The 14997-nt window shown below is 43.0% G+C and overlaps 1 protein-coding gene across 1 annotated transcript in view; it reads right to left on the bottom strand.

Annotated features, from left to right (window-relative positions):
- Positions 1–1095: 1095 nt before the first annotated feature.
- Positions 1096–14997, bottom strand: part of LOC137888975 (collagen alpha-1(XX) chain) — a 35248-nt gene continuing 21346 nt past the window's right edge. Inside the window, exons 17-42 of the mRNA XM_068732502.1 lie at positions 14688–14827; positions 14470–14602; positions 13500–13645; positions 13181–13310; positions 12859–12975; positions 11817–11963; positions 11515–11571; positions 10851–10889; positions 10614–10752; positions 9994–10136; positions 8694–8803; positions 7842–8000; positions 7642–7719; positions 6752–6838; positions 6612–6665; positions 5925–6020; positions 5760–5813; positions 5569–5622; positions 5429–5482; positions 4739–4810; positions 4067–4102; positions 3886–3952; positions 3618–3806; positions 3379–3456; positions 3115–3276; positions 1096–2077 (exon numbers count right to left, since the gene is read on the bottom strand). Coding sequence (XP_068588603.1) covers positions 2049–2077; positions 3115–3276; positions 3379–3456; positions 3618–3806; positions 3886–3952; positions 4067–4102; positions 4739–4810; positions 5429–5482; positions 5569–5622; positions 5760–5813; positions 5925–6020; positions 6612–6665; positions 6752–6838; positions 7642–7719; positions 7842–8000; positions 8694–8803; positions 9994–10136; positions 10614–10752; positions 10851–10889; positions 11515–11571; positions 11817–11963; positions 12859–12975; positions 13181–13310; positions 13500–13645; positions 14470–14602; positions 14688–14827 — 2570 coding nt within the window. The 3' untranslated portion in view covers positions 1096–2048. The remainder of the gene's footprint in view (positions 2078–3114; positions 3277–3378; positions 3457–3617; positions 3807–3885; positions 3953–4066; positions 4103–4738; positions 4811–5428; positions 5483–5568; positions 5623–5759; positions 5814–5924; positions 6021–6611; positions 6666–6751; positions 6839–7641; positions 7720–7841; positions 8001–8693; positions 8804–9993; positions 10137–10613; positions 10753–10850; positions 10890–11514; positions 11572–11816; positions 11964–12858; positions 12976–13180; positions 13311–13499; positions 13646–14469; positions 14603–14687; positions 14828–14997) is intronic.

Raw genomic sequence — 14997 nt, 5'->3', positions numbered from 1 at the left:
CACCTTCACACAGCGGGATTAAGCTTACTTTTCTTCATGTGTGCATGTAATCTTATTTCAGTGCGCCCGGAAGTAGTTGCAGTGTAAAAGGAAGGCAGTTTAATCTAGACCTTCTTGTTGTAATGAAATGACTTTCGGACACACTTAATAAAAAACTTTATGTTGCTATTTCATTGCAATTACAATAGAGTTTCTGTTAAATGTAGATTCGCAGTCCTTCATGATAAAAAATATGGATTAAAAAAAACAGCAAGGCAATATTGACAATAAATAGATGAATACAAAATAATGAACATGCACGGACATCCTGAAAATGAATAAACATCCAAGAACCAATTATATAAATAAACAGCTGTGGACCAATTTATTCAGATCGTCTACTGAAGTAAAAGCAACACTCCAGTGCAGAAACACCACAAGTTACAGCCCTCCATTCAAAAGTTCACTCAAGCAAGATTCAATAACACATTTTACATTTGCTGGACCATATATGACCTCTTTACATGGAGAGTTTATATAGTGAACATCGAAACGCTGGATGCAACTAACAAAACATCTATGGCTCCTGTTGCTATTGCAAAAGATTAATGAAGTGCATGTGTGAAATATGATTTGCTGACAGGACCTCTGACATCTGCCTCTGTCTCTTACCTCGTGGTTGTTGTTTTTTTGATACATCTTTCCATCCCCCTTTGTCTATTTTCTGTACATACACTGTATGTCTCTACTCTACTCTACCCTTTTTGCTTCCTTTAAATTTCTTCAATTATCCAAATTCCTTTCTTGGTAAAAGTTAAGATGTTCCAGGAAGGCAGCTTTTAAGTAATTTCCTGAACAAGTCAATATTTGCTGATTTATGATAGTAGACTGAATACCTTGAGACTTTTGGAGTGCTGGACGGAAATAACAAGCAGCTCAAACATGGCTGCTTGGACTTTGGAAAATTGTGTTGAAAGAATATATCTATGATCAGAATCATTTTAACTGTATTTTAACTGCTACTGTGTAAAGGGAATACTGCTGTTAAAAAGAACCTGATGCGTGTCCCACTTTGCGGGAGCGCGCCTCAAAGTTCTTAAAGGTGGAGACTGGGATTGGGCCCATGGTCTGGCATAAGGACACTCTAAGACAAGCTTGTTGTCATGCAGGAATAGAATTTCACTACAATCAAGTATCCTGTCGCTCAGCATAGACAAGTTTTGTAAGAAAGAAAACACACTTCATTAGACACATATTAATGAAATTTTATTGACAGGATAAAAAAAAAAAAATCTCTCACACACACACACACACACACACACACACACACACTTTATCACCTAAACCCCATTGACACCAGAAAATGTAAACATGAATTTTCAATGCAAAAAGTTACAATATAAAATATCATAAATGAATAACTGCATACAGTGAATATAATAAACAATATACAAATGATCATACACAAGATAAAGGACATTCTCACAGTATCATTTATACCATGGAAGAACATGAAGCTTTTACGCCATGGATTATGCATTTTCATTATCATTGAGGCAGTTAAGGTTAGAATGGTAAATGAAATATGTAGAAATGTAACACAAATGGCTAAACTACTTGGCATTGATACAGTGCATGAATACATGAACATAGTAATAAAAAGTTTCAGTGCGAATAGGGTGTATAAGACAGCACTTGACTGGTCCCAATGAGAAAATACTTTCCTTTATGATGCTATCTGTTCATCAAAACACTATTCTATATTAGAGAGCTTCCTACTTATTCTTGGTTCATTTCTCAGTCATTTGTTTTTTAAAGTCAAAGAAAATGGTAACATGAGGATCCGAGAGAGATCCTTCCTCTATTGTTTCCTTTTCCATGATGAAGCTTGTGAGGCTTCTGCATCACTCAGTGTTCATCACAGCAAACCTCTTCAGTGGTGCTTCTTTTTTTTTCTTTTTTTTTTTTTTTAGCTCCATTCCTGATCTGGCATTCAGCTCCAAAGGAACCATAGTCATTTCAAACCGACGTCAGGCACCGTAGCGCTGCTAGCTGCTTGTTAATATCCTTTAGGGCTGGTAGCCATAATAAGGGTCTTCTGTGTGAAGAGAGCACACACAAAAAGAGTCAACGCGTAAGACCACTACTGTACTCAGAAGGGTTGGCAAATTGTTGTGGCAATAAATGAATGGCACATAATACACACGGTATCAGCAAACGCAGGGTTATGCCAATAAGCGTTTTAAGCACTCTAATTAACTTAACCATCACTTTAAAGCTGCTTTGGTAACTTATTTCATATTATCAATGAATAGGAGTAATGCAAAAGTGGTCGCTTGCAGTGACGAACCCACAGAGATTTAGCCCCTGAGTTTGCAGTTACCCTCAGCAATACAGAGCTTTTTAAGCATCTCCTTGTTTTGGCTTGATGTGCAACATTTTTTACAGTTTGTATTCACTCTCACCGCCCTCATAGCGTCGTTTTGGGCAACAGCTGTTATCAGCTATAAAGCCCCAAAAAACCCCACCGTACACTACTTAGCACCAAACAGCAGACAGACACAGTTAGCGACTAGCTGGTGAACGTAGTGAACCGTTCAGCTACTAAAGAGTCAGATATTTCCCTCAGGAGTTGGTGGAGACCAAAAAAAGACCCTAAAGCAAAGTAAATATTGCACATTAAATTCATCAAGTGGCCTGCTGGATTTGTAATTAGGCAGCTGTTTGCTAACACTTTTACCATTACAATACTGCATAAGTTCAATGTTGCACTTGCCCAAAAGTGGCCAAAAAAATCTATTGTTTGCCTGTCAGTTCACAAAAAAGACAAAATCTAAAAGTAAATGGGTTGTTCTAGAACATGGACAGCATGGGCTGTGAGACGTCTGAGGTACGTAGATGTTGAGCAATTTACCAAGCACGTGAAATTCTTTACAGAACTGTAACGCTTTCACAAACAAATAATTTTTCATTCCAGGAGAATTCCAGTTCCCTCATAGAAACCCTTTTTAACCACCCACTGCTAACACCTACTACTGGACACACCAGTGAAAGGCTACCGGACCTGGATCAGAATATCTTAACATTATCAGGCTGTGTGTCATTCAAGTTCGTGGACCTTTCCTGGTAGCTAACCTGTTTGCTGGGGAACCCGTTGGCAGCCTCCACTGCTGTCACACACCCCCGATGGTCCAACCTCGCCTTGTTGTCCGGGAGGTCCTGCGATCCCTGGGGGTCCTGGTTTACCATCTTCTCCTTTGGAACCCAGGCTCCCCAGCTTGGACTCACCTGGAGGACCTGCGGACACACAATGCACACATCAGTACAGGGTTGTGTGCTGGTGATTCACGGTGGACGCATTATATTACAGTGGTATACAAATGACTCCTAGAGAGGTACCTGCAAATCCTTTGACTCCTGTGGGCCCCTGGATATTGGTCCCTGCGTCACCTTTCCCCCCTGGCAAACCTCTTCTTCCTGTAGAGAAAGCAGAGACAAATCAGCATAGCCAAAGCTTACAATAATATTACACTGGAGCCTAAAAATCTGACAAATTCACAGTTTATAAATGCCCAGACTTTTATTTACAGTTGCTTGACAAACAAGGAGCATTTGGTTGGATTGTTTTGGAGTCTTACCCTGTTCTCCTGGATATCCACCCCTGCCAGAGGTCCCCCTTGCGCCGACACGCCCCTGGGTGCCCCTGGCGCCCGGTGGGCCCTTGGGCCCCGGAATGCCAGGTTCCCCGGGGGGCCCCACCGGCTCCTCAATAGGAGCAGGCTTACGACTCAGCTCGTTAATGAACATGTCGAGCTTCAACACCTCCTCTGAAAAACACACACGACTCAGAATGAAATATGTTTGAAAGTTAAAAATGCAGATATCAGTTCTAAACTGACAACTTACTGTGCACTAGCTGCTCACAGGCCTGTGTGACCAGTTGGTAGATCATGGCCATAGACTGAGGTTCCCCCTGTTACACATCAGCAGATTTAAACGAGAACCAAGTTATATTATGAAATGTAACTTATATATGCATATCCACTGCAGTGAGAAGACTTATTATACAATTATAGCTGTAACCCACCTTCTCTCCTCGCTCCCCTTTACCCCCCGGAAGACCCTGTGAAGCAACAGATACACGAGTATGAAGACGATTACCAGAGCTTCTCCCTGATCTCTCACCTCCCCGCCTCTCCCACTCCTGCAAAAAAAGCTAGATTGCATTTTAAACTCCATCATAGCAGTACAGTGGAATTTAACTGCAGGAGACTATTGCATGGATTGTGATGACAAATAAAATGATGCACTACTACGCAGAGGAAACAAGGTGACCGTCAGCTCTTCTTCATGCCCAGAACCTTTCATTTAAACACAGAATGGTTCATGTCCATTTGAACGTCGTCATGTTTGAAGCTCTGCAGGTCCGAGACAACAAGAAGTTTCCTCTGAGGAAAACTCTCCACTGGATCACAAGCTGTCAGTGCGTCATGTTGGGGGGAGCTCTGCTGTTAGAGGGCGTGGAAGAAGCGAGTGTGGCCAACCTTTAAGAGCGTAACCAGTCTTCCCTTTGTGTTCATTATGTGTGTAAAGTCGGGACTCTTGTGGGTGTAACATTTTTCTTTGAAGGTCCCAAGAACTAGTAGAGCAACTGAAGTGTCTGTAAATATAGCGCGTATAGATTTCTGATCCATGTTCACTGTGAATTACATGTTCACTACATAATCAAATGTGAAGACATTTGTCCCTCTGGTCTTACCGTAGGTCCCACAGGTCCTGAGAAGCCTCTGTCCCCTATAGGCCCCGGGTGTCCGGGCATTCCCTGGAAACCCTGTAAAATACAAATAGACGGATGTGTGGAGCAGAAAGACAAAACGAAAAAAACATGACACACAGTCAAAGATGCCGTTTCCTGAGCTCCCGAGCCAATAGTGATTATATTAAACTGTCCTCACAGTCCCCTTTAGACTCTGAGGATTCATACTGTGAAATACAGGGCGGTGCAGTCCAGAGAGGGGAATCTCTGCTATTGACACAATACAGACTTCACAGGTCAGAACACACTGACTACCTTAAAAAGCCCCACCAGTAGGTCGTCACAGCAGACAATACAGAAGTGAACAACATAAGCTCCTTGACAGCAGTAGTTTATTGTTGAGTGGAACTTCAATAACATTGTGTTTATCTCGTGCCAGGCTGGACGTCGCTCTACAAATCTTGTATACACATCCTGGGTCCAGTAATGCCGGGTTCTGGCCTGAGGGGGGTGCTAGAGGAAAGCTCAAAACGTGACCAAAATGGAAACGGCTCATTCGTTCTCAGTAAATTGTACATGTCCACATATCCACAGTAGATTTCATGGCCATTATAATATTACTTTTTCTGACAAATTCTGACACCAAAGTCAAAGTTCAACACACAGGGGCTCTAAAATGATATCCAGTCTTACCCGGAGTCCAGTAATGCCGGGTCCACCAATGTTTCCTTCGAGCCCCCTAATGCCCTGTGTACACACATTGAAGAGAGATGAGGACAAATGAAAAGGGATGGAGGGTCACCGCTGAAACGTTCTGGGATCAAGCAGCTCACCTGAGGGCCTGGAATCCCCACCTCTCCTTTTGGGCCTGGAGGTCCTGGTAAACCCTGCAGACAAAGACAACAGCGAGGTTGGAGAGAAGGCGAGGAGAGGCAGAGGAAGGTGCGAACAGTACGAGGAAAGAGGAAGATTAAAAGTGTTCTCTCTTCTATTTCTGTGTCTTGGTGACTCAGTTTAGACTCACCTGGACCCCTGATCGCCCAGGTTCTCCTTTTGCCCCTCTTGCACCAGGTGGACCCTAAAAAGGAAAATAAGAAAACACAAACATTGTATACAACACACTGGTTTCATGAGTCCATAAGACCATGGTTAATAACACTATATATTTAAAGCTAAGCAGGTTACTCACCGCTTTACCCTGCATGGCCATGCCTCGAGGCCCCGTGCTGCCCAGGGGTCCAAGACCTCCCTCTAATCCAGACTTTCCTGGAGGACCCACCTCCCCCTGAAACACAGAGAAAGTAACTTGAAGTCATCAATTTGGAGCTCCAAGGTGTGCCTCTAACTAAAACATGAAAACAACCAAAGGATGTTATACTGTTAAATCACCAGATCACACTCATGTGGATCACACTGGTGATTGTACTGTGATGCCCGGATCAATCTGCAGTAGATGAAAGAAGAACATGTAGCCAATGGAAAGAGGCAGAACTGACATGAAAGGACTTCTGTGATTTTTGGAAAGAGATTTTGTTCACCTCTGCCAACTTAAGCTGCGATGTTCTCACCCCTGATACTCCTAAATACACACCTGTATTTTGTATTTTGTGGATGTTTTTGTCGATGTATTTCTTTTCTTTTTCTATTTTATAGCGTTCCCTACAAACACTAGCCAGAGGGCATCTAGTCCTTGTGCATAAAAGTATGTAACAATTCTAAACCAAACTAAACTAAACCGAACCAAACCAATCAATTCTAATCTAAAGCAAACTAAACTAAACCTGTGTTTGCTGTAGTGCTGGCTTTCCAGCTGCAGGAGCCTGGAACGCTCGAGTTTCTAAATCTTACTAAGCCTGAAGAAATATTTTCATCTCACCTTTATGCCTTGCTCTCCCTTCTCGCCTTTCTCACCACGAGGACCTGGCTTTCCCTGGGGGGGGAAAGCAAAAGAATTAAAGTCAACAGGTTACCAAACAGCTGGATCGCACACAGAAATGAGATCTCGTGGTGACATACAGTGGGTCCAGGGGAACCGGAGGCTCCGGGGACGTCGGAGGAGCAGGTGCAGGTGTAGGCCGGGGCGGGACAGCTCTCCTCATCTCTCTGATACACACAAAGACATTCACAACAAAGACATTAAGCCAGCTGTTGCAGTCACAAGTATGTTTACTACGCTCTCCTGAGGTATTTCTCACTACTGTAAAACCACTGGGAAAGAAAAGGGATGAAAGCAATATGATAGTGTGAGAAGGAAGTTAGGGTACAGGCTAATATTTGAGGTATGAGTCATGTTTTCAGGTATATAATCAGTTTAAAGATATCAACGGGATTTTCTTAATTTAGATTCAAACCTCAAATTGGAGAAGCACGCTAGAATGGTGAGCAAAAACAAACTGCCCGGTGACCCTGTGGTTCCTCCAGAGCTTCAGGCTCGGTGAAACATGGAGCATCCAACGGGAAGAGTAAGGGGCTCCTCAAAAATCCTTTTTTCTATTCAGGGAATCAACAAAAAGAATTCCTTACCTTCAGGTCTCCAACTGGCTCCTGACTGAAATCATTTAAAACTCAAACTGAAACAGGTTTCAGTCATGTAGCCATGAATAATCTGGTGTTTCTGCTTTTATATTTTCTTGTTGAGTTCTGAGTTTTGTACATATTCATTGTTGAGTTTGTGTTTTGTATTGTCTCTCGTCTACTTGTTGTGGAGCTTCGTGTATTTTTAAAGACCCACTGAGGGACGGGCATTGTAAATTAGTGTTGTGTGGCATCGGTTTATGCTACATACTTGTCCCTATACAAATAAGCATTAAATAAATACAAATTTGTTCAAACACAGCCTCAGTTCTCAATATGCCTATACCAAGGTCGAGCTGAATAAATGTAAATATGAACGGTAACAGACTGACCACCCCGGGCAGGTCACAGCAGGTGTCCTCTGAAGCCCACGAGGTGTTGCACACGATCTCAAAGGACTGCAGCTGGAACTGGAAACGATGAAGAACACAGGGTACAGTAAGGGCACAGGACAGAAGAAAGACTACCAGTCTTTTTTTAAATTTATATATACGTATGTATGTCTCATTGAATAGAACAGAATAAAACGTACCGGTGCGGATCCACTATTGGGTCCTCTGGTCTTCACCAGTTTTCCCAGCATCTCAAAGCCGTCGGTCGGTAGGCTGCCTAGAGGGCGGGCAGGCCTCTCCCCCACATGCTGGCAGTCCACAGACAGGGACACACTCACCTGGCTGACCGACAGGTGAACCTGCCAATCACAATTATGATATTAGAACCAGATAGTCAAGGGTTCCCCCTCTGCCCCAGAGCACCTTGTGCCTCCTATCATAACTCTTAGTCATGCTTTGATTCGGGTTTGGGATCAGAAACGATATCATCCGGAAGTCGTACTGAATGTAAAAACACGTGCAACGTGTCCGTGTGTTCAGATTCGACTGCGCTATGACTCAGAGAAAGTTTTGTCTCTAATTGCAGCAATCAGGCACTAATGTTTTTGAAGTACCTTAACGGCCTCCTAGACATTATCACCACGACAGCTCCGACTGTAAACATGTTCACGAGATGGAACAAATCAGCTGAACGAACTACAAAAAAGAACCTCCTGTTGTGTTTAAAACCTTTCACCTCGCCTCATATCGCTCTCTATTTCCTTCTTTGCTGTCAGTCTTTATTACATGTATTTTCCTCAGCCCCTCTAGGGACAGCTGCTGAGGTTATACTGCATGCGGAGTCTATCTCAAACCACCTCTTTCCAACATGCTCTTCCCTATTATTACATGCCTTGACATTTCTGTTTTATTGGAAAGCTCATAAAGATGACAAGGTAGCTGGTGGAAATAAGTATATATATATATATATATAAAACCTGAAAACATGACATGTTTTGGCTTAATGACAGCGAACGTCTTATTGACATCCAACACTGTGTTTATTATCTCACCTTGTGAAAACTGCCATAGAACAGCCGGTGGACCTGGCGCTGGTCAAAGGTCAGCTCCTGCACTTCTCCCCTGTAGTCCAGACTGAAGTACACCAGATGCTTGGTGGTAGCTGTGGGGAGCACAACAAGACAGGAAGATCAACCCGTATCTCACACGATGTCCTGCATAAACCACAGGGACTCCAAAGAAGGCAAAGTCTGCAGTCGGGTGTTGTGATCTGGCTGTGTGTGAGGAAGAGACATAGATCATTGTGACACAATCCCACATACAGCGTCCTGCTGATGGAAAAACTGACAAATGTGTTGTTTTTTTTACCAGTCCCCAACAAATGCAGTATTTCCTCCTGTTTTAACGTTTGTTACAAACTACAGTGCCCAGCTGTTTATGGAAAGTACTGAACCTTTTAAAAAAAATAGAGTATGTATTTTGGTTTTTACAGCTTTAGAAGGAACCAGATTGGATATTGGGGCTGAGTGGCACAGACAGTAAGGAAGAGGGTTCTGGTCTTTTCATAGGATTTGTTGACAATAACAAAAACTGTAAAGCATCTATCTTTTGGATTTTGGCTGTCTACAACGCATATTAAAGTGACTGTGCACCCCAAAATCAAAAAATACATATTTTCCTTCTTAACTGTAGTGCTATTTAAAAATCAACATTGTTTTGGTGTGAGCTGCCGAGTGTTGGAGATATCGGCCGGAGAGATGTCTAACTTCTCTCCAAAATAATGGATCTAGATGTCGCTCGGTTTGAAGTGCTCAAAGCATTTGCAAAAACTCAACTGTTAATGTCTCTGACCAGAAATCATGACCCGGTTCCTCAAAATAACCCGCAGACCTTGTTGTGAGCAGTTTCATGTAGGAACTACTTTCTTTCTACCAAACTACACCCACCAACCGTATCACTGCGCAGATGCAAGCGTCCAAAAGATATTCATCTTATTATCACATTCCACAAAGAAAAGCAGCAAATCCATAAAATTGAGAAGCTGGGAACGTTCGGTATTGCTGATTGTAAAAAACTTAAAACTACTATGAAAATACAATGTAGAATATGTTGTTTACTAAAAGAAATTCATCGTTTAATTGCTCCCGCTCTATAGAAAACCATAAACCAAACTCAAAACATAACAAAAAGACAGGTCACTGAGAAGATGTTAAGAAGTGACTTCAGCCATCTTACAAGAGTTGGTCCAGTTTCTAGAGGACAAACTAAGACCGTGTGACCGAATATGTGACTACAGGGACAGTGAAGTTGCTTGCAGTTTGGGAGATGGAGGGATGCGGAGATGTCACTCACGGTCGAGCACCACTCCCATCTTGGGCTGGAAGTCGTTGTCAGTGAGCTGCCAGAGGGCGAAGGGCTCCCGGGGAGTATCCTGCAACACGCGGAAGGCCATGCTGATGGTGTGTTCTGGAGAGAAACCTGCAGGGTGGATGAACCTGGAAGAGGAGAGGGAAATACAAGGTAAAGAGGACCTGCTCCGTTTTCTTTTAAAGACGCAGTAAACATGTTTGCAATTGCTAGTGCTGCATGTAGTTCCCTCTCTCTCTCTCTCTCTCTCTCTCTGTCTCTCTCTCTCTGTGCCGATTTCCTGACTATCACTATCAAATAAAGCAAAGAGCATAAAAATTAATCTTAAAAAAAACAAATACATTTTTTTTTTATTTTTTAGATAAAGCCAATTATCTTGCTGACTGTCTCATTTAATTATATAGGTCATATAAAGGTATCAGTAATAAAGTGAGACTGTTTCATAACCAGTTAAATGTTCCTCATAGTCACTTTAATGTGGGGCTGCCTTCATGGATATTGGTGTAGAAACACACACACACACACACACACACACACACACACACACACACACACAAGAAAAGACGTAGGGAGTGAATGAAAAGCAGTAGGAGAGATGATCTCACTTGGTGCTCTGTGTCAGCTGCACGTCTCTGTACAAAGTGTAGGTGGGGAGGGTGTTGAAGACAAAGGACTCGGCTGCCACGCCCTCCACAGACGAGTGGGCTCTCTTAGTCAGGCCAAAGGCTTCCATCATGTCGAATCCTGAGACGATGACAGAAAAAAACAATGAGGTGTAACTTTTTATTCAAAATGAGTCTTTTAGCTTGACGTTTTATTTATGCGAGGATGGCTCGTCTCACCTTTGACAATGCTGTTTCTGATGGTGACTTCAGGGCAGACTGTAACACAGCAGGGCAGCGTTGAATCGTTATGAACAGGGCAGAGAAACAGCATCGTCAGTCCACAAACAATATGCAAGTCTCACTATAGGCTCCAGGTACACTACAAGGAATTAAATATTGATTACATCTCAAGGAAAGAACTGCTACCGTTTTAATTTGACTTATTACTAGACGATTTACACCAATCATAATGTTTCAAGTGGATACTTAGGCCATGCAGTGTAATAAAGATTAAAAGTATTGAATTAATTTAATATAAATTTAAAGGCAGCAGATACAGAAATAATTTGTGTTATATGTGGAACGCCAATATATTACTATAATGTCAATTGTTCAACTGTTTAGTAGCGTTCTGTAGTTATTTTGATAGAAAATGTGATTTTCTTACAGTGTAACTGGTTGAAAACTACACATTTAGTATTGTTTGGCCCGCGCCTCTTTATATTTTTCTGTATATGGCCCACAATCAAAAACGTTTGGACACCCCTGGTCTAGAGGATAAAAGAAATAAAAAACTAATGTAGTCCTCGGGACTGCAGGACAACAACAAGTCCCCAAGAGATAAAAAATAGTTCCTGTGCTAATCAGACTCATCTCTACGGAGGAACATAACTGCCCTCACCTTCGTTGTGGACGGGGTACATCCGGGGATGGATGGGAATTCTGGCAGGAGCTGTGGCTGTAAAAGGAAATCCAATCATGACACATTTAACAAACAGAATCTTACAGATATTTGTTCCAAGGATCGTGTATTGAGGTTCAGTATCAATCTATACATACAAATTACCGCAGAGTGAGCAACACAGAAATAATTTAGTCCCAAATTGTATATTTGTTCATTTAATAAAGGAATTTCTAATAAGCAGGTGTTGGCCTCTGAGGTAAGCCTGCTTCAACATCGGCGTTACTGTGATCGGTCCAGACCTGTTGGGTGGAGAATGGAGACGGCGGCGCCCTCTGCTGAGCCGAGAAGCGAGTGCACGCTGATGCGATACAGAGTCTCTGGTTCCAGATCAGTGAAGCAGTGACTGCTGCTGGACTCATCCACAGTTTCTTCCTTTGCTTGCTTGTCTATACACAACGCACACAGAGACAGGACATAGACACACCAATACGTTTTTTTTTAGATTTAGATTACTTATAACTTTGTTGTCATTGCACAGAGTACAGGTACTGAAACAACGAAATGTAGTTTGGCATCAAACCAGAAGTGCAAAAAGCAGTGCAGAGTGATGTAGAGAGTATGTACAGAATAATATATGGAATAAAGAGAATGTCCTTTTCATGTCCTAGCTTTCCCTCTAAGGAGGTGACTCTAATCCACTTACAGTTCAAACTATGTGACAAATTACTATTATTGGCCAGAAAATGTATTCTGATTAACTGGAACAAGGATAAGCCTACTGCCACATTGTGGTGCAGCGAGACATTCAGGGGCCGCTGTATTAAAGAATCCCAGCAGTTCTGAAAGGTCCTTCACTGAAAAGTAGTCGGGGAGTTTTAGTCTTGAGGGAATAATTCTCCTTGCAATGAACTCACAAGTTTCTCTTCAACTCATTGCTTCTATGCTGCCATGTGTTAGTGTTTGAACTCAACTTCATTTCAACAGTGAGGGGGTATGAGTACACTGGTATGAGCAGTATGAATAGTATTAACAGTGTGTATGAATACACTAAGTATATGAACATAGCAGGTATAAGTATAAAATATACAGTGTATAAATCGATGTATGTGTATCCTGGGTATGATCAGGTTTTTGAAGTATCCTGTTTATGTGTTTGAGCATGTAAACACCATACCCGACTATCTGCGGTGGCGCTGCTTCAGCCAAGTGACGGGGCAGAAACACAATGGCGGCAGTGAAAGCATCTCACTTCTGGAAGACTTTTGTCTCCTCTTTGTCCCTTCTGAATACTCACGTCCATGTAACCACACTCAGTTACTATCGGTTTTCACGATAGATTACCTTTGACAGACTGGATGACTATACGATATCCATCGACAGCAGACACGGGCCTCCAAGACACACAGATACTGGAGTGGTCTGACCTGACCACACTCACACTGCTCACCCGCAGACTTGCTGGAGAGAGAGAGAGTGAGAGAGAAAGTAAGACAGACAGGTGAAATGGAGGGCCAATAAATAGAAAGGTGGACAACCTTATTTTACATTTGATTTTAGGATTTTCACCAGAAACCTCTGACAAACGGTCCAATGAGTGGTCTGAAACTTTAACTTATAAGAAAAATAAATCTGAGCAAAACGTAGTACGGTGTGTATGACTCACTGGTTTTGCCCTGAGCAGAGCCGCTGCCTCCTTCTCTGTTGCGGTACTCGGCGGTGACCAGGATGCTGTACCGAGTATCTGGCTGCAACGACTCCAGCATCACCCGCTTCTCACCGCCAGGGACCAACACCTGTCGACAACAAAACCCAAATTTCAGGGTTGAGCTTTCAAGTTAAACGGCCGTGTGTCCACGCAGTGTCGGGACTGCTTTTGTGTTTTTTCTGGATTTCTCCGTGACCCTCTGAGAAGCACTATAATTTACTGTCGGGCAGGATGAAAGACAAAGCGGTTGAGAAGGTGACGATTGCAGCCCACTCACGGTGCTGTCCTGGGTTTCAGCTGCAGTCAGCGCAGTGTAGGTCACGCGATACTGGAGCACGTGAGCGTTCGGAGGTACCCAGCTGACCACCAAGCTGATGGCCGTCTCCTCGCTGACCGATATGCTGGATGGGCCTCCACCAGACACTGCAGGGACGAAATACAAAAAGAAAGCAAGGAGACTTGTGAGCCACCAACAATCCAACCAACGATCACTTTGAAGGAGCTGCAGAGTTGAGTGACTGAGAGTGGTGTGAAGGTGCACCAGCCACCTTTACATACAACTGGCCTGTATTAAAGGATGGCTAGAAAGAAGTGACCCAGCTAATATGTGGGACATGGTTTTGTGGTCAGATGAGACCCAAAAGAGAGAGCTTCTTTTGCCCAAAATTCAAAGGGCTACAGCACGTGTGGTGCAAACCTAAAACTGCCTCTGCCTGTCATCATGCTGTGGGGATGCTTCTCCTCAGCAGGGACTGGGCATCTTATCAGAACTGAAGGAAGAATGAATGGAGCAAAATACAGGGAGATACTGTGAAAGAACTGGCTTCAGTCTGCTAAAAAAAACAAAAAACTGGGAGCATGGGAGAAAGTTCACCTTTCAGCAGGACATAACCTCAAGCACAAGGCCAACGCAACACAGGAGTGGTTATACAACCGAAAAGGTGAACGAGTCAGAGTCCAGGTCTCAGTACCATCAAGAATGTGTGGCAGTTTGAAAACTGCAGTCAAGTAACACAACGAGTAACGTACCTTTTAACTTTTGATACCAAGTAATGAATAAAGTAATATCATTGATGTGGAGAATATCAGTGATCACACTGTGTGTGCCTCCCAGTTCTTCTTGACGTGTAAAAATTCACTGGAGGATTTTTTTTCTTCTTCATATTTTAAGTTCATATTCAGTGACAGAAATGACTCTCCAGTGCTGCAGTAGTCGATCTTTCAGTGCGTGGGTGTGTGCGACTCACAGGTGCTATAGCGTGTGGCCACAGCTTCACTCTGAGCTCCATCTCCATAAAGTGCTGACAAAGAGATTTGGTATTCCTTATCGTCCTCCACCTCCTCCAGGATCGCCCCTTCACTCTCACCTCCAGCCCTCAGCTAAAACAAGAGAGAAAAAAAATGACTTGTATGTTAATCATTATAACACGATAGACACTCCACCCGTCCTTTGATCCATCCCCACCTGTCTCAGGTCTCCTCCACTGAGGGAGATCCACTTGATGAGGTAAGAGACGACATCATCGGCTGCAGCCTCCCAGCGCACGGTGATGTCACTGCCTGAGAAATTAGTCACCCTGAGGTCTGATGGGGAAGGCACCTTCACTAGGAGAGAAGGAAAGTGTGTCAGGAGAGGGAAAAAAGAGACTTTAGATTGATTGGATATGTTTTCATTCACATTTAATTTAATGTTTCTTCTCTATGCTGTGCTTTTACACAAGACATCTCCTTTGGTAATGTCAGATGATGCCTTAAAGCACTAACGACGTGTGTGT

Source organism: Cebidichthys violaceus, unplaced genomic scaffold (genome assembly GCF_023349555.1).
Source record: "Cebidichthys violaceus isolate CVI_PGR_0920_01 unplaced genomic scaffold, fCebVio1.0.p SCAF_6, whole genome shotgun sequence".
NCBI lineage: Eukaryota > Metazoa > Chordata > Actinopteri > Perciformes > Stichaeidae > Cebidichthys > Cebidichthys violaceus.
Note: the sequence above shows the minus strand (reverse complement) of the source record. Positions and strands in the feature narration are given on the sequence as shown.